Below are 18,184 nucleotides of genomic sequence, written 5' to 3'. Positions count from 1 at the left end.
TTTGATAAACACAATTTGGAGGAAACATGCTGAGCAGTTTTAACTATTGCTTCCCAAGCAATTATACAGCCCATCTTTTCAAAGTCAAGGAAGGTGTTAAGCTAAGGGGAAGACCTAATCCCCTGACTGCCAGTCCAGGCTCTTCACACAGGAACTTCTGCCTGATACAGAGAAACAACTGAGTTGCTACTGTCTACCCCTTTTAAGTGATCTCAGCGGAGTCACGCAAGCTTCCAGGCCACCTGCTTTTCCTGGATTCTTGCCCTCCCTTCTGTTGTCCCTGTACTTTAGCTTTGGTTCTCTCTTCAGCCCCTCTGATGGGTGATCCACAGTCTTGCCATCTTGGTTTGACTCAATTTTGTACATCAAGTGGCCTTTCCAGGTGCCTCAGTGGTAAAGAATCCAGCTGCAACGCAGGACACGCGGGCTGCAATGCAGGAGACAGGGGTTTGATCCCTGGGTTGGGAAGAACCCCTGGAGTTGAAAATGGCAACCCACTCCAGTATTCTTGCCTGAAGAATCCCGTGGACAGAGGAGCCTGGAGGGCTACCGTCCGTGGGGTCACAAAGAGTCGGACGTGACAGAGCACTCAGCGTGGCCGTGGTGTGCACACCAAGCTGGAGTCTACCTAATGGGTCCTGCTGCTTCCTCACCCAGGACAGAGCATGAGGCAGGCTCAGAGACAGAGTTAAAATCAACAAGAGCAAACACTTGTTAGAGTACTTACAACATGCCAGGTTAGTGCAGAAAGCAGGGGTTCTCAGAGTGTGGCCCTTGGACCGTGTCGCTGTATCAGCTGGGAACTTGTTCAGTCACCAAAGTGTGGCCCTTGGACCGCATCGCTGTATCAGCTGGGAACTTGTTCCGTCACCAAATGGTGTCCAGCTCCTTGTGGCCCCACGGACTGCAGCACGCCAGCCTTCCCTGTCCTCCACCATCTCCCAGAGTTTGCTCAAACTCGTGTTCATTTAGTCGGTGATGCCATCCAAGTATCTCCTCCTCTGGAGCTTGTTAGAAATTCAAATTATCTGGCTCTACGTAAGCACTACTGGGTCTGACTCTGGGGAAGGGACTCAGCCATCTGAGGGTTTTTAACAATCCTCCCACCCTCTGCCCGCAATTCTGATACCCACTCAAGTTTGAAAACCACTGGCCTAAAGCATCATTTAGATTACCTTTTTCAACGATTTTCTTGACTCCCAAGGGAGGAGAGTTATGCCCATTTTATAGATGAAGAGACTCATCTTAGAGTGATTAGGACATTTGCTCTTACTGCTAGTAAGTGGTAGGCCTGGATTCAACCCGGGCCTGGCCCACAAACCTCTTCCACGCTCCCCAGCAAAGGTGGTTGTAGCCCCTCAGCATCTGTATCCCTGAGCAGAGCGCCTGGCTCCCACTCCAGGGGCTGGCAGAAGTGCTGCCTCAGATTCACGTCTCCTGTCACCGTTTTGCTGACTCCTAGCAATGGCACCCCACTCCAGCACTCTTGCCTGGAAAATCCCATGGATGGAGGAGCCTGGTGGGCTGCAGTCCATGGGGTTGCTAAGAGTCGGACACAACTGAAGTGACTTAGCAGCAGTAGCAGTGAACCTTAGGACACATTTCTCAACCTCCAGAACTTTCCACTTAAAAAAAAAAAAAAGGCAGCCACAGAACCGAATTCCAACTGATCCCCAGCTCAGGTCCACTGAGATCCTAGAGACGGCTCAGTAGGTGGAAGAATGTGATCGTCGGCTTATAGCCTCCACTCTGGAAAGTCACCTGCCCCTTCCAAGTCCCTGTTTTTTGTGCCCTACGTTTCTTCCCAGTTAATATCGTGTGGTTACAGACGCCACTTTGCTTGCAGTGATTTATAAGCAATCGCTAATGTTCAGTTGTAATTTCCCATTTCAGATGCGAAAATGGCTCATCATGTTCACCACAAGGGCCTCTCTACAATGATATATAATTTAAAAATTAACACAAGGACAGAGGAGACTCTGCAGTTTTGAACTGGGAACTCAGAGATTCAGAGGTTAAAACTTGATAAGGTGAGCTCAAGGAATTAGATGCGTTATTAAAGCAAATGCCTTGGTTCCTGACTTCAGAGATTTCCCTAGCATCTTTCAGTTCATTGGACTTGTCAGAGTGCAAGCCCACGGATGGTATCTTTATGTTAGGGTATTCCCCCCGCCCCCCATTGTTAGGCACATTCTCTAATTCCTGACACAGACCTTTCTGATATAAATACGCTGTTGGAAAGCAAGCAAAGCAGAAAAAATAAAATCAATGCTGAATTGCCAGTAGGGGCCAGAGAGTCCTGAACGTCAAGACCGACAAGAGCTTATGGCAATTCTCTGGGGAAAACCCATGGCCGCATTGACAGTTGTACTGGCTCTGGGTTGAGACGGACCCAGAAGACTCTGGAAAGTAGAATATGCGGAAGGCCCATTCCCAGGAGAGGGGACAGGAACAAGGACAGAGGTAGGGAAGGAAAAAGTCAGGACAAGAGAAAGCGGTGAGTTGGTGCAAGAAGAAAGATACAATGCTTCTGCATGTGTAACACTCGAAATGCTTTGGTGCTTAATTTGGTTCCACCATTCACGGCCTTTGTGACCGAATTGTCTCCCGGTCTGCTCCAGCATCAAGTGGTTACAATTATAGATTGCAAATTTATTGACATTTGACATCTACATCAGCCTTCCTCTGATCAACAGAACTCTTTGCCGCCAAACTGAATAATTACAGAAGATTTCAGCAGTCACGGGGATGCCAAAAAGGTCGTTAAATCATCTTGAAAAAACAATGTGTTCCTCCGTTTCATCTCGCCAGTAAATCTCCCGTCGAAGTCGGGACCACCTAGTGTTGATGGGCTGAGGAGGGGGGTGCCGAATTACAGAATGGAGAGAGGAATTAAATTAGGATTGAAAAATAGGAAGGCAAGCACAGCAGGGGCCTTTCGTTTGTGTTTCATGATTCCTAGAGAAGCAGACAGATAGTGGTTTACTTTTATCAAAATGGATTCATCCCGGGAAACGGGAGGCGATAGCAAGCTTGGGAGCTGAGGGCGGTCTGGGGGAGATAGGGAGGAGCAGCTTCCCCAGGTCCTCGGAGGCCCGCTGGGGGTCTCACAATGGGAAGCCTGTGGGGTCTGTCCTGAGGCCCTCCGGGTGGGTCTTCTTCGCCCGATTCCTTTCTCCTTCCTAAACAAGCATGCTCCTGAGGGCCCGGACCCCCGGCCTTGCCAGCCCCTCTCCAGAGCCCCTGCTCCCTGTCCCCACTGCAGTCAGATCGCTGGTCTCCCCTTCTATCTGCGTCCCTCTCATTTCTTCCACGGCGTAGCCGGAGCGATCTTTCCAAAAGAGAAAGTAGATCATGCCACTTGCTGCTTTAACTCCCTCCAGCGGCTTTCTGCTGGGCTCAAGGGGGGAAAAACACAACCCACGGTTCTGAGGATTTTCTGCAAAGCCCTCCCCGACTTCGTGCCCCCTCGGCGGTGCCCTGACGCATGCCCGCCCCCAGCTGTCAGTGCCCCGATTCCTCTGAACAGACCCCCAGCCCCTCTTCCTGTTTTCCCGCCTGGGATGTGCCGCCTTCAATCTGTCACGTGTCCGGCGCTCCCCAACCTCCCGTCTCCTTCCCCCGACCCTCCGCCCCTGTTTAAAGCATGTGGCCTATCCTAGGCCCCCACGCTGCCCCGTGTTTCTTGGTGGCCCCTCGTTCTAAGAAATTGTTGACTTTTTGTTTTGTGCTCAATACATGTTAGCCATTAGGATTGTTATCTACCTGAGTCTTCTAAGTGAGGGCTTCCCTGGTGGCTCAGATGGTAAAGAATCTGCCTGCAATGCAGGAGACCCAGGTTCCATCCCTGGGTTGAGAAGATCCTCTGGAGAAGGGAATGATTACCCACTCCAGCTTTCTAGCCTGGAAAATTCCCTGGACAGAGGAGCCTGGTGGGCCACAGTCCGGGGGGTCGCGGAGTCGGACAGGACTGAGCAACTGATACTTTCACTCACTGATAAAGGTGGAGCCCTGGACTTCGACCTGAGCCAGGTCACCGGACACAAAGCTGACGCCCTCTCTAAGGTCCTGCAGGGCGGGGCTGCTGCGGCTGAACGCATCACCCACACACTCCACAAACGCCCAAGCACTTCAAGGAAGGACACTGCCCTTGGGCACCTGCCTGTCCGCGGCTCACTAGACAAAGCTGACCCATCCAGGCCGAGGCCGCCGTCTGAACATCCTCCAGGCTCTGCCTGCTCGGCCGTGTCTCTCCAGCTCATTCCTGGGCCAGGCCCCCTTCGCGCTGAGGGATGTGCATTTTCCGGGACGAGCACACATACTCTCTCTCGCAAGGCTTCACTCTCACTGTTCCTTCTCCCCTCAGGACTCCCCCACCTGGCAGGTGTCCCCTGGTCGCCCCAGCTCAGCCTGCTCTCTGCTCGAGGCCAGACTCCCCCAGCCCTGGGGCCCACCGGTCCAGCACGCTCTCCGGGGCGGCGCCGAGCTTCGGGGAGGGCTCTGTCTCTGTGACTGGCAGCTCTGGTCCCTGCCCGGCTCAACAGGCTGCCCCATCCCAGCCCCAGCCACGGCCCCCAGCACACGACAGGCCTTTACTCTTCAGTGACTGTCTCCAACTTTGTCTTTCCCTGTTCCTGAGACAGGACTTGTGACTCGGTTCCAGCACATTCTAACTGTCCTGGTTGCTGTTATGATTCCAGCTGTTAGACACTTTCATGTGTCTTTAATTCTAGGGATGCTGTGTTTTAACACGGATGAAAGATACCCTCTTTAATTCTATGTGCCTGATACTGTACCAGGAGGATTCTTCAGTTCAGTTCAGTCGCGTCCGACTCTTTGCGACCCCATGAATTGCAGCACACCAGGCCTCCCTGTCCATCACCAACTCCTGGAGTTCACCCAATCTCATGTCCATCGAGTTGGTGATGCCATCCAGCCATCTCATCCTCTCTCGTCCACTTCTCTTCCTCCCCCCAATCCCTCCCAGCATCAGAGTCTTTTCCAATGAGTCAACTCTTAGCATGAGATGGCCAAAGTATTGGAGTTTCAGCTTTAGCATCATTCCTTCCAAAGAAATCCCAGGCCTGATCTCCTTCAGAATGGACTGGTTGGATCTCCTTGCAGTCCAAGGGACTCTCAAGAGTCTTCTTCAACACCAAAGTTCAAAAGCATCAATTCTTAGTAGGTTTTAAAAGAGGCTAACTTTATAATGGGGTTTCCCAGGTGGCTCAGAAGGTAAAGAATCTGCCTGCAATGCAGAAGATGTGGGTTTGATCTCTGGGTTGGGAAGATCCCCTGGAGAAGGGAATGGCAACTCACTCCAGTACTCTTGCCTGGGAAATCCCATGGACAAGGAGTCTGGTGGGCTGCAGTCCCTGGGGTCGCATGGCTGAGCGACGGACACTTCCGCACGCAACCTCATGACGTGGTCTCAGGCCGGCCTATGTGCAACCGCTTGACAGAAGAGGCTGCCGAGGGCCAGAGAAGCGACGTGACCTGCCCCTGGTCTCTCAGCTGAAAAGTGGAGACCTGGTCCCGAGGCCCAGCTCAGCAGTTCAGGGCCCACGTTCCTCCCTGCTGAGCTCTGCCTTGGGCTCCTTCACAAGACTTCTAGACATCAGGAAGCCTCCATCATCTGAGATTTTGTGACGGTCCTTCCCTCGGCTTCCAAAGTCCTCCCCCGGCTTTTCATCCTCCTGCATTTCTGGGATGATGGGGTCCGGCTTGGTCTTTGACTGCTAAACCAGAGCAAAAACACCATCCAGGACGGGCCCGTCTCCATGGTTACTACACACCAGAGGATCCACAGGAAGGCCGCAAAGGGGGACGTGGAGGCTGCAGCCAAGGGGTGGGGGGGTCATAAACAATTAAACACGACAAGATCCGCTGGTGAACAAAAATAGAATTATTTGACTGTGAAATCGAGTAATGTAGCATTGAAAATAACATAACCTGAAACATCATTTTTTTCCTCCATAGATGAAAAAAGTACCAGATACAACCATGCACGTTGAAAGTGCCAATTTTCTGGAGGGCCCGAGTGGTAGGGAGTTGTCTATGTCAAAGATTTGAGCTTTTGAGATATTTAAACTTTTTTTTTCTTTTTGCCCATTCATCTTCTCTCCCATACAAATGAGTTACGGACGGGATTCACATCTCACACTTGGGTGTAGCACCTGGCAGAATTTAACCCAGGGGATCCCTGAAAGGTAATGGGAGAGTTTTTAATCTAAGAGGCCAGCTTGAGCGAGATGGTCCTTTGTCCACACCTAATTTCCAGCTCCGCCGCATGCTGGCTGTATGAGACCACCGATCACTCGCCCTCTCTGAGAGCTGGTTTCCTCCCTTGTAAGCTGGGCGCAGTCAGCGGTCTTTCTTCAGAGAGCTTAGGGTTAAGAGGAATTGAGGTCGTGTACACGAAGGGCGTAGCACAACAGCTGTAAATGCTCCATAAATGTTAATCCTCTGTCCCTGCCTACTGACACCAGGGACAATAGTGAGTGGCCACACGAAGGCAGGCACTGTTTCTAGCTTTCCTCTTAACCCCACAAATCAGCGACGGCATCATCAGCGCATCATTTGCACTGAAATGCATGGGGCACCAAGGCAGACCTTCCCACCTACGTGTGACGACGCAGCCACGGGGAGGCCGGACTGCTGGGAATGGAGATGTTCCAGGGAGCTGGTGGCAGGGAGAGGAAGGGAGAGTCAGAGGGGAAGACGGCCTCCCCTCCAGGGCCCAAACACCGCCCAGCACTGTCATCTCCCCGCACAGCTGCTGTGCTTCCATCTGTCCTGTGGTCTCTCATATCTCTAAATCAAATGGCACAGTCCACCTCATCCTGATTTAAGCTTTAAGTAAACAAAAGAGGATTTTTTTTTTTTTTAGGTAGGTGATCAAGAGAGGAGAGGAACACACCCTTGTTCAGTGGGCCAGACCCGGTGCTGAGCGCCGCCCGGAATGTGCGCTGTTCTACCGGATCCCGGACTCAAGCTGAGACCGGATGGGAGCTGCGCTGACTGCTCCCATCCGGGCCAGCCTCCCTGATCAATCCGCACGCCCATTCTTTTCACAAGTCTTCACAGCACCGCTGGAGAATGAGCCCAAGAGAAGGGCCCTCTGTGCCTAAAGATATCATACACTTCCTACCAGTCAAAAGCAAAGAGATAAAGAGCACTCTAGATAGAACATCCACCAGCACTTTCTGCAGCGCCCTGGACTCCTGGGCTTTGGGAAGTGAGTGTCCTTAACAGCAGGACCAAGTTCTCTAAAACCCTGGCGTGTGACACGCGCCCGGGGCTCGCGGCCTCCCCGTCTCCTGCCAAGTGAGCCTGGATTTAACAGGAGAACACGACATGCAGAGATTTCCCGCAAACTCCTGCTCTTTTGAAGGAAGAGACAGGAAAGGCAACCCCAGCACGCCAAACCCTCTTCTATTTCGGTACCCTTGACGCATTCTGTTATCTCTGTGGCCTCCATGTCTGTTAACAAACTGCCCTGCGATGCTGGCAGGGCGTGGCGGTGAGACCGATTTAAAACCCCTGCATTGCTAAAACTGCACTGTTCTTCATCACGTTGAGTCATTTTTATGTGAAGTGTCAAGCTCCCTAACAAATAACTCCTGCCAGACAAATCAAGTTCCTCGTCTTAGAGCTGCGGCTAAATAGTTTATAGCTTTAATCTGCTCACCGAGGTGTGCAGTCTATGACAGTAATTATAAATGCAAGGAGAAATTATAGCTGAATGCTTTAACTGCATTAGGAGCTGTTTGATGAACAATCATGAGCGCCTGCTCATTTCCAACAATAGAGGGCAAGTTGGTGTCAATGCATTAGAAAGATTTCAGTTCTGCATGGCTTTTTCTCTCATTTACCACGGAATGTCACTTGTCTCCTATAAAGTAGAAAAAAAGCACCATGGAACGCTTTAAACTTGATCGTTAAAAAAAAAAGACAAAGAGAAACGCAGGAGAAAACTGTTTACCGTGATGACTTCTGTTTTTTTTTTTTCTTCTGTTTGCTTGGCAGCAGGTTCAGTTTCAAATTAGTTCGTTAAAGGTAACTGCTTGTTTACTTACTAGGGGCCTTAAAAAAACCCCACCCCAAGCCATTTTTGAAAAACCTTTACAGAGAAAGACTTCTTTCAATGAAGGGCAAGTTCAAGACCCGCCCGGGCAGAGGCGCCCGTGACGGTGTGTGTCCCTCTGCTAGATCTGACCCTCTGTCTGTAGCTACCTAAGCTAATGACACAATTTAGCTCCTTATTTTCCCCTCCTCACTTTTGCAGAAAGACGTTTTTAATTTAGCTGAAGAATTACACAAATGTATTTTAAAGACATAAATCCATATAAAAAATATGAGCTAATTAAAACATTGCACTCCCTGTCGCTCATGGATTTTCAATTTAGCGAAAGAAAAAAGAATTGCATCTGGTTAAATGAAAAGATGATACTGATGGCAGATTGGAGTAAATGAAAAATAATGTTACTCTATATTAAAGCACCAAATTATACCCGTCAGGACAGAGCATTCAGAAGTCCAAATGAGGGGGAAAGTGCAACGAAGGCGGAGATGCATCGATGCAAAAGAGGGGTTAAGCCAGAGCGCGCGGAGGAAATGAAAATGTGACCGGAGGGGACGCGTTTGTTTCTTGCTGCTTTAGAAACGCTGAGGTCTCAAGCCTAGCCCTGTTTCAGATTTCACATCTTGCTTCCCCAAAATGAGAGTCAAGATGAGGATTAAAAATAATAGCAATTCTCACATAGTTATTTTCCCTGGGATTTAGATCATTTCTTGGTGAGATGCTCCACAGTGAATGTATCATTACTTGACTGAACAAGGAAATTACGTGAAAGAGAGTGAGGATGTGTGGGTTCTTCCCCAGGTCGGTCCCTAGCTCCTGAAGCTGTGGTTTATATCTGGAGCCTCCCGGAGGCTGAGGCAAGCTCTTATCATCTCTGCACAAGTATGCCACACTTCATAGACTTTTTTCTGAGCTGCTGGATGGATTCCTGGGCTTGGGTAGCACCTGGAAACCGTCAAGCATGATGGAGGAGAAGCCAAGATGCAGGAGAAATGTGATGAGAGCCGGGCCATCCTGGGCTCGAATCTTACACTGTGTTCTTAGGCAAATCACAGACGCCTCTGAGCTTTTGGCAAAATCAGGATGATCTGAATACCCAGGCCCGGCTCATAGAAAGAGGCCAACAGGTCTCAGCTGTCATTGCTGTTATTATCATTAAATAGTAGGTCAGCATTTCCTTGGGCTTCCCAGGTGGCTCAGTGGTAAAGAATTCACCTGCCAAGCAGGAGACACAGATTTGATGCCTGGGTTGGGAAGATCCCCTGGAGAAGGAAATGGCAGCCCACTCCAGTACTCTTGCCTGGAGAATTCCATGGACAGAGGAGCCTGGGGGGCTACAGTCCATGGGGTCATAAAGAGTCGGACACAACTTAAGGACTAAACAACGTTTCCTTGGGGCACTGGCCTAGGTGTCAAGTGGCTCAACCCAGGAAGACTCTGTAAGTTCTGTGCTCTTTGGGCAAGGCTGAAGAACGTGATGGGGCCCTCGAGATGTTGCCTAGAACTAACTCTTCTTGTGGACCTACTATGCGCCAGGCTTTATGGAAAAGAAATTCATACTTTTACTTGATTCTCATGGATTTCCTCTAGAGGAGAATTCTGTCCACGTTTCAAAGACACAGAAGTGGGGCACATCTTAGAGACAGTGGGGGAGTTAGGGCTTGAGTGCAGCCCTGCAGGCCCGGACTCACGCTGGTCTGTCCCACCGTCCCCTCCTCCGCTGCCCCCAGGACCGGCCCCTCCTGTGCGCTCCATTCAGCGTCTGCCCCAGAGCTATCTGCACAGGCAGCCGCCCAGGCAAACTCCTGTCCTGGTTGGTCACCGGCTTACTCTCTGGGATTAGCACAGTGTTTGGCATGGAGTGATGGCTTTCTTGCTGGGCTGATACTGAGAGAGGCTCAGAGATGGTGGAGATGTGAGGAATTTGTGCAGACTCTCTCTGCTTCCATTTCTTCCCCTGTGGAGTGGTTGAATCAGTCCCTACCTCATATGACTGTTTGCGAGAATCAAGTGAAATAGTGTCTCTGTGGTTGCATGCCGCAAGCCTGGCACATTTCATCAGCATGGCTGTTGGGTCCTCTCTACACTGCTTTGCTAATAGAGTCTGGTGACGAAAGATGAAAGAGAGGAAAGAAGGTAGGCAGGGAGAAATGGAGGGCGGAAAAAGGAGAAGCAAGGAAAGAAAGACTGTTGTTTACCAGATGAAGGCAAGGTTGACGCCTGTAGTAGCTGTGAGTTGCTGTTGTTTAGTTGCTAAATTGTGTCCGACTGTTTCTCGACCCCATGGACTGTAGCCCACCAGGATCCTCGGTCCATGAGATTTCCCAGGCAAGCATACTGAAGTGAGTTGCCATTTCCTTCTTTAGGGGATCTTCCCAACCCAAGATGGAACCCTCCTGCATTGGCAAGCAGGTTCTTTACCACTGAGCTACAAGAGAAGCCCACCCACGGGTTAGCCCAGCTCACCACTGAGCTACAAGAGAAGCCCACCCACGGGTTAGCCCAGCTCACCACTGAGCCACAGGAGAATCCCACCCACGGGTTAGCCCAGCTCATCTTCTTCTTCCCAGGCTGTCAGGGTTGCCAGGTCTAGCACAGAATGCCCGGTTACATCGAAACCTCAGATAAGCAATGAACACTTTTTAGTATAAATATGGCCCATGTGCTATTTGGGACATGCTTATTCTAAAAATGTATTTGTCATTTACCTGAAATGCTAGTTTAGCTGGACACCCTATGTTTTATCTGGGAGCTTCGCATGCTGTTCACCCTGAACATGGGTTTTATCAAATCATCCACAGCAAGGGTGGCAGCTTATTGGACTAGACTTCATTCCCTCCATCAGTTTCAAGGTCAGGTGCGAGGCTAAACTTGCACACTCTGTGCACTGTGGTAATGACTATAATTTCCAGTCCTTCTGCATCTTAGACTCATCGATTTGCTCTTTGTTTAATTTCTGATTTTCAAGAGCATGTGGTTTCTAAAGGTATATACAAATACCTACTGAAATTGTCTCAGATTACTTATGTCCTGAATGAGGGATGCACATGAAACATATTCTAATTAATTTCTCATGAAAAGTTGCATCATTTAATATTTGGCAGAGAATTTTATAGAATTTAAGACTTATCTTTTTTTAAAAAAAGACCTAAGAAAAGAAATTAAATTCAGATCGAAATTCCCATCTTGCATAGAACATAGATACTGTAAAACTCTCAAAATTTCCATAAAACCGTGACCATCTCTCCCAAAATGACATATCATTTTTGTACAATTCATGTGATCAGGCATCCTAACTGAAATTAGAGTTCCAGATAACAGTGGTCTCATTTTGTGATCATTTAGAAACACATAAGCATCATTCTGAGCAGTGGGCAAGGATTTGCATGCATATTGTTGTCAAAGAGGGCCGTGGGGTTGGGGGGGGGTCGTTTGCGACTGACCAGAGCCCCAGAAAGCTGCCGCTGTGCAGGTGTGGGAGCTGTGGGGTGGCGGGGGGGGCAACCGTAGTGTTGACGTGAACACCGTTTTTTAAGTGCACACGGCACATACAGTCTGCACGATTTCCGAACACCCAAACCTGTTTTTCTGTGATCTGCTGTCAGAATCACAGCCCACCAGTGTTCATCTAAGGAGGGAGCTTTGCTTTCATATAATGATAATTCTGTAATATGATGCTTTGAAGGTCCAAATCAGAAATATTTATTCCGTACAGACACAGAAGGATGAAACCAGAGCTAGCCCATCTATGTATTTAATAGACTTTTAAGTACCTTTGAGTTGGCCACGACTGAGCGACTAAAGAGCATCAAATCCCTTTGTATAGGTTTTTCCCACTTACTGGGTTTTCTTGGATTCCCTAGAACAGTTATGTGTGTTTCAGATTTTGACTGAGGCTTTCTGTTTCTCCTTATTCTGTATCTACATATTGTAATGTTTTGACTATGATATTAATTTTAAAAAATGATTACAGACCTAACATGGAAAAGGTGGAAAGCTGGTCTTTATTTGTAGCACAGATAAACATACCTATTTGTCGTTTTCATCTGGTTTAGACCTACCACTCTGAGACTAGAAACATTTTTCTGTGTGTGTTCTGTGTGTATCCACCTTTTTTTTTGGAAGGACCAGGAAAGCATAATAGCAAGTTACATAAAATGTAAAACATTGTATAGCAAATAAACAGGTGTCATGAAAGCCCAAGCTCACACGTACGTTCAATAGATGTATTTCAGCTTTTCTTTCAATATAGTGTGAGCTGGACAAACCATGCTTAAGAAAGCAAGAGAGGAATCTGCCAGTAACACATTTTAATTATCATGATAAAAACATGCAAACAAACCCAAAGTCATCATCTGGGCCAGATAGCCATCTGCGTGATGGGATGGGTTCCCCTGCCATCAGAGGCTCTTAGATCATCTCCCTGAGGGGATAGTTCCAGATTTCAACCCCTTGTTTCATTCTGACCGTCCTCGCATTCAGTAAACCCCCCTGTGTGACGTGAAGCGAGCCCACATCCACACCACAGCCACACCCGCCCCCACCTGCAACTCTGCTCCTGCTGGTCGCTTGATGGCTGGACCTGAAATCTCCTGTGTAACAAGCGCTCTGACCGTAGGAGGTGGGAGGGCTTATACAGTTGATCCTGAGCAGCATGTGTTTGAACCTAATGAGGCCACCTATAAGTGGAGTTTTTTCGAAAGTGTAGATAAATACTACAGTTCTACACAGTCTGGGTTGGTAGAACCCACAGGTGCAGAACCTCGGATACAGGAGAAGCGGGACTACGGAGGAGCGGTCATGGGGGCGCCGACTGGCAGTTACACACGGGTTTTCTGCTGTGCAGAGGGTTGATGCCCCTAACCCCTGTGTTATTCAAGGGTCAACTGCATGCTATTATTAGCTATTCATATCTTATCTCATATGTAACTAAAAAGACTAATCTGTATGACATAAACTGGGTTGGCAAGAGCCAGAGTTTTAAGTCAGGTGGGGTCTCACTTTGGGTTGCGGCCCCGAGTGCAGGACAGTTGATATATGCGTGGGAGTTTCCAGCACATGGGGGCGGTATCATGCCGGAGAGGAGAGGAAAGGAAGGAGAGAAAATACACAGCGGGCGACGAAAATAGTTTCCGCCTTGTTTGTGCCCAGTATTTGAAAACGGCTGGTGTGACTAGTCTGCCAAGGTATTTGACCTTGGAATCTGTCTGCCCTCCTGAAGGTGACAGAGATCGGCTGGGCCCTGCTGACTCTGCCAGGCATGGAACTTCGACGATACGTGATGCAGATTATCTCGAAGCTGTGGGACCCCACGTGCATTGGCAATGAGTGTGCCATTTGCTTCTTTATATAAAAAAGTCTCAAGCCATGCATTGCATCTGCCTTTGCTAAAGGTGAACTCTGATATTAGCTTTAACTTAAGAGCAACCAAAAGACCCGGGAAGAAAATAAGCTTCCTCTCTTTTCATCTGGGTGTCCTGCAGAGAAGACTATTTTCCTACCATCCGACTACAGGGCACATGCCCTTTCACAGGAAACCGAATGCACAGGAAATAAACAAGCTGGACAGGGAGGGCAGTGGAAGGTAGCAATTGCTGCAAATAAGCTGCCAAAAGCGTTAATTATAACTAATAATGATAAAGCCAGCTTTAATCTATTCATGAGTTGATTAAGAAATCTCTGTCGAGTGGCTGCCCCCAGGAACTCCACAATCTTTATTCTCTTGCTCACTATTTCTTTAAAATTTTCATCACTTTAAGTCATTAGCATGACTATAGGGAGGGGAGGTAGGGAAACGGGATAGTAAGAGAGGTTGGTACTTGTCAATTACAATGAGGCAGAGCCTTAACGGGACCTCGAGACGTGGGCTGGGTCACTAAGGAGATCGTGAGTCAAGAAGCAGTAACCTGTGAGTTCCGACTCTCTACATCCTTCCTGTTCTATTCCCCAACGCTAAACTGCAGAAATGGAGAGAATGGTTAGGACTTATTTATGTTCTGGTCTATTCTATTCTACAGTCCTCTCGCGGCAGGGAGAGGTCAGCTGCCTCTAAATAGAACCATCTCCCCTCTAGAAGCGCCTCACAGAGTCAGCGGCACGAGCACCTGGAGCACACCCATACCTGCAGAGCTATTCTTCGTCCGCGTCTGTTACAAACTGAGAGTGGTGTTCGGGGGACTTGCTGTGCGTTTTGCTTAGGTGGAGTTTTACCGCATGTTTGCTCACAAATGTCCGGCAGCACAACTTACACTTGAATTTAGAGTCCGTGTCCTCTTCGCCAGCTGTGCTTTCCGGGGACCGCTGAGCCGACGACACCCGGGAGATCTCCTGCTCCGCTTTGCCTTGCTGCTCCACGGCCAGGCGGGTCATGTCCTTCATCTGGAAGCCCAGGTGGGACTCTAAGTGGCTGATGTAGGTAGACGGGGTTCGGAACTGGGAGGCACAGTCACTGCAGTAGAAGATGGGGTGGCCTTTGTCCATGTTTTTCAGGAACTTGGTCCCGCCCGTTTTCCTAAGCTGGTACTTGACGTTGGCGAGCCAGTGGCTGATGGTGGTCATCGAGAGTCCCGTAAACTTCGAGATCTGCATCCGCTCTTGCGGGCCCAGGTCGGACAGCAGGTATTTGCCCTCGGAGGTCTGGAAGAGGCTGGAGGCAAACTGAGCCTGCAGGATCAGAAGATGCTGGGGGTTCCAGTTGGACTGCCGGCCTTTCCTCTTATGCAAGGTGGAGACCTCGCTGGACACGTCCTCGAAGCGCCTGACATCCATCTCCAGCTTCACGGGAGGGACCCTGGGGGAGGTGGCGGGCTTCGGGGTGGTGGCCTTGGGGAGGACCTTGACCATGTCAGCGATGTCGGACAGGGCGTGCTTCTGGGGCGGGGACGTGCAGGACTGTGCTTGCGAGGACTCGGCCTTCTTGCTCTTGGACTTGGTCAGGTCGATGGGCTGATCGTTGTTCTCGAACAGATAGCGTCTGGACACGCTGGCCGGCCTCGTGGAGGGGGGACTCAGGACCGGCTTGTCCATGACGCTGAGGCTCGGCTTGTGAAACATGGACATTGTGCTTGAGCTTGGGCTGGAGCAGGAGGGCGCGCGCAAGGGTTCTGTGGCTTTGCCCAGGTGATTGTTCAAGACAGACTGCAGGGCGCTGAGTGGGTTGATGCCCGGCAGGGCCGCTGCAGGGTTGGCGATGGCGCAGCCGTTGCTGAGTGGAGACGCCGGCTCCAAAGCCGGGGCTTTCTCTTTCTCACTGCCCTCTCTCATCAGCTTGTCCTCCTCCTTCGGGGGACGCGGCTCAACCTTTTTAGACTCCGCAGGGGGTTCGCTTTTGCAGAAAGCATGCCCCTCACTGTGGCTGAACGAGGACGCCTCCTCACAGGGACTTTCTTTCCCACACTCCCTCACCGCTTCCTCTTTGTCCATCAGCTCCTTCTTCACTTGCGTGTAAGGGGCCAGGTGTGCAGGCACGGACACCAGGGGCATCACTTTCCACTTGGGTGCGATCGGCCTCAGCTTGTTGCTGAGGTTGGGTCGGATCTGAAGGACTTGGGAGCCCATAGGCAAGGAAGGCTTGGTGCCCTCCGAGAGCTGGTAGGCGGCGTGGATGCTGGGGTACGCGCTCCAGCTGGGAGCCCCATTCTGGGCTTTGTTGATGGCGGTGGTAACAGTATTTTCCAAAGACTTCAAAATGTCCCCTCCGCCCTTCGAGCCATCTTCCAAGTCCTCCTCCCTCAGATACTGGTACTTTATCGTAGGATCTAGTGGCTTTTGGAGAGGGTCTTCATAGTCCTCGCTTTTCATGACTTTCTCATCCTTGTTGATGTCCTCTGGCTTTTCCTTTTTGCTGTCCTTCTTCAGCTCCGTCGAGGAGGCTGCGGCATCAGAGGCAGAGTTACTTGATGGCTTGGGAGCCAGGGCATCACTGTTTGGGGCATCTGACAACGACTGCATCTTCTCCACAGCCAGTGGGTCCAGCACCAGCTGCTTGCCTTTCTTGGAGGCGGAGCTGGTGACCTTGAGAAAGTGACCGGTGACCATCATGTGGGTGGTGAGCTGCTGCAGAGTGTCGTGGGAGCTCCCACACTCCATGCACTTCAAGATCTGGGACTTGCAGGCCTCGAACTGCCAGGTGTAGCTGGCACCGTTTTGGTAGCCGTAGCGGTTGTTGCAGGACAGTTGGAGGTTGGCGTTCTTCTGGGGCGGAAATGAATCTGCAAACGACCCAGTGGTTGAATCCGGGGAGCATGGCCGATTGACGTCGAAGACGCGTTTCTTGGCGGGAGTGACCATTTTTGATGAAATGGTTGGGACTGGCTCCTTCAAAGGCACTTTTTGGTAATGTTTTGTTTTGATCATGTGGACACTCAAATCTTGGAGGGAATCGAAGGAATCACCGCAAAACATGCATTTCAGGACCTTTTGAGCATCCTCCTTGTCCATATCCTGGAAAGCCCTCTTTCGGGGCTTGGAGTAGCTCGTGGGCCTGAGCTTGTCCTTTTTGCGGTTGTCGTCTTGGTAGTGGCCGGTTTCGTTCATGTGGACGGTCAGCTCAACCAGGGTGTCGTAGGCAGCGCTGCACTGCCGGCACCGGAACCTGCTGGCCCCGGTGAAAACAGTCCCGCACATTTTGCTGCTCTGCCGGTACAGCTGGACCGAGCTGAACAGGCTGGGCTTCGACACGGACCTCGAGGGCAAGTTCTGCTGCAGGCTTTTGGACAGAGCGTCTTGGTGCCAGTCGAAATCCGTCTTGTTGCCGCCGTTTCGGGTGTCACAATTCCGCCTCTCGCTGTTGGACAGCTTGAAGCCAAGACCCAGGCCCGACCAGTAGGAATCAGACAAGATGTTGGCGTAGACGGCGGTCATCTTATCCATGCAGCTGTGGGCTTCGTTTGGAAGCTTAGGGTGCACGCTGGCTTTCTTATCCGAGGCATCTCGGCCGCACACGCTCTTGATGTCTGACACCTGATCACTGGCATCGCTCAGCAGGGACTCATTCTCAGCGTCCTGGTTGGACAGGTGGCTTCCTGGAGAGTTCTGGTAGCTGAAGCAGCCCTTTTGCTCAGGGCCTGTTTCCAGCTCCTCGTCTGTCCCTGCGTCATTGCTGCCCTGAGGTTGAGCTCCTGAACCACTGTCTTCCTCTTCCTCCTCTTCCTCTTTGATTTCCTCCTCTTCCTTCAGCTGTTCCTCCTGGGCATAGCCTGTGAGAGGAGAGGAAGAAGACATGAAATAACAATAGCGGGTGACATATTCCACGCCTACTTCCCCACTCAGACCAAGTGCCTCCCACACAGAATGAACAATTGAATTGACGCTTTTATGAACAATGAGCAATGAATAAAGGAAAAAGCCAAATGATGCCTTTTTGTGCCATCTGACGCCTTCTTAAAAGAAAACTGGCAGGAGTCATCTTTTGAACCGTGGTGTTGGAGAAGACTCTTGAGGGTCCCTTGGACAGCAAGGAGATCCAATCAGTCTATCCTAAAGGAAACCAATCCTGACTATTCGTTGGAAGGACTGATGCTGAAGCTGAAGCCCCAATACCTTGGCCACCTGATGTGAACAGCTGACTCATTTGAAAAGAGCCTGATGCTGGGAAAGATTGAAGGAAGAAGGAAAAGAGGGCGACAGAGGATGAGATGGTTGGATGGCATCACTGACTCAGTGGACGTGAGTTTGAGTAAACTCCGGGAGATAGTGAAGGACAGAGAAGCGTGGTGTGCTACAGTCCATGGGGTCACAAAGGCTAGCGACTGAACAACAACAATCGTTCTTTATAAACGCTTAGCATCCCAAGCTAACCATTTTAATGTTTAAGGGCCATCGTCCTAATACTCCTGTAACGGGGCGGTCTCTAAATTCACGTGCATGGCTTTCAGGAAAGCTGGACTGAAATTCAAATCCTATCAAAGACTTCTCTCTGCAAGAAGGACATTGGCTCATAAGCAAACTAAGACGACCCTTGGCATCTTCATGGTAAGGTTTACTGTGACACTCGACCCTGTTGGCATACAATCATCTTAATAAATCATTTTTGAGTGCTCAGAAGTAATTTGGATGCTCAGCCACTATATTTTTGAGAGCCAGTGTCTCTTTGGGTACAAC

At 50.1% G+C, this 18,184-nt stretch overlaps 1 protein-coding gene across 3 annotated transcripts in view; it reads right to left on the bottom strand.

The window, feature by feature from the left end:
• Positions 1-18,184, bottom strand: part of TSHZ2 (teashirt zinc finger homeobox 2) — a 496,921-nt gene that overhangs the window by 190,698 nt on the left and 288,039 nt on the right. The window contains exon 2 of one of the 3 annotated variants that reach the window (XM_019972595.2): positions 14,205-17,280. In XM_019972595.2, coding sequence (XP_019828154.2) covers positions 14,213-17,280 — 3,068 coding nt within the window. In that variant the 3' untranslated portion in view covers positions 14,205-14,212. Of the gene's footprint in view, positions 1-12,066; positions 17,281-18,184 lie in introns of those variants that run through there. The other 2 variants (XM_019972596.2, XM_019972594.2) reach the window with 2 other exon arrangements.

This window comes from Bos indicus, chromosome 13 (assembly GCF_029378745.1).
Source record: "Bos indicus isolate NIAB-ARS_2022 breed Sahiwal x Tharparkar chromosome 13, NIAB-ARS_B.indTharparkar_mat_pri_1.0, whole genome shotgun sequence".
In the NCBI taxonomy this organism is placed as follows: domain Eukaryota; kingdom Metazoa; phylum Chordata; class Mammalia; order Artiodactyla; family Bovidae; genus Bos; species Bos indicus.
This window is presented reverse-complemented; position numbering and strand designations above follow the sequence as displayed.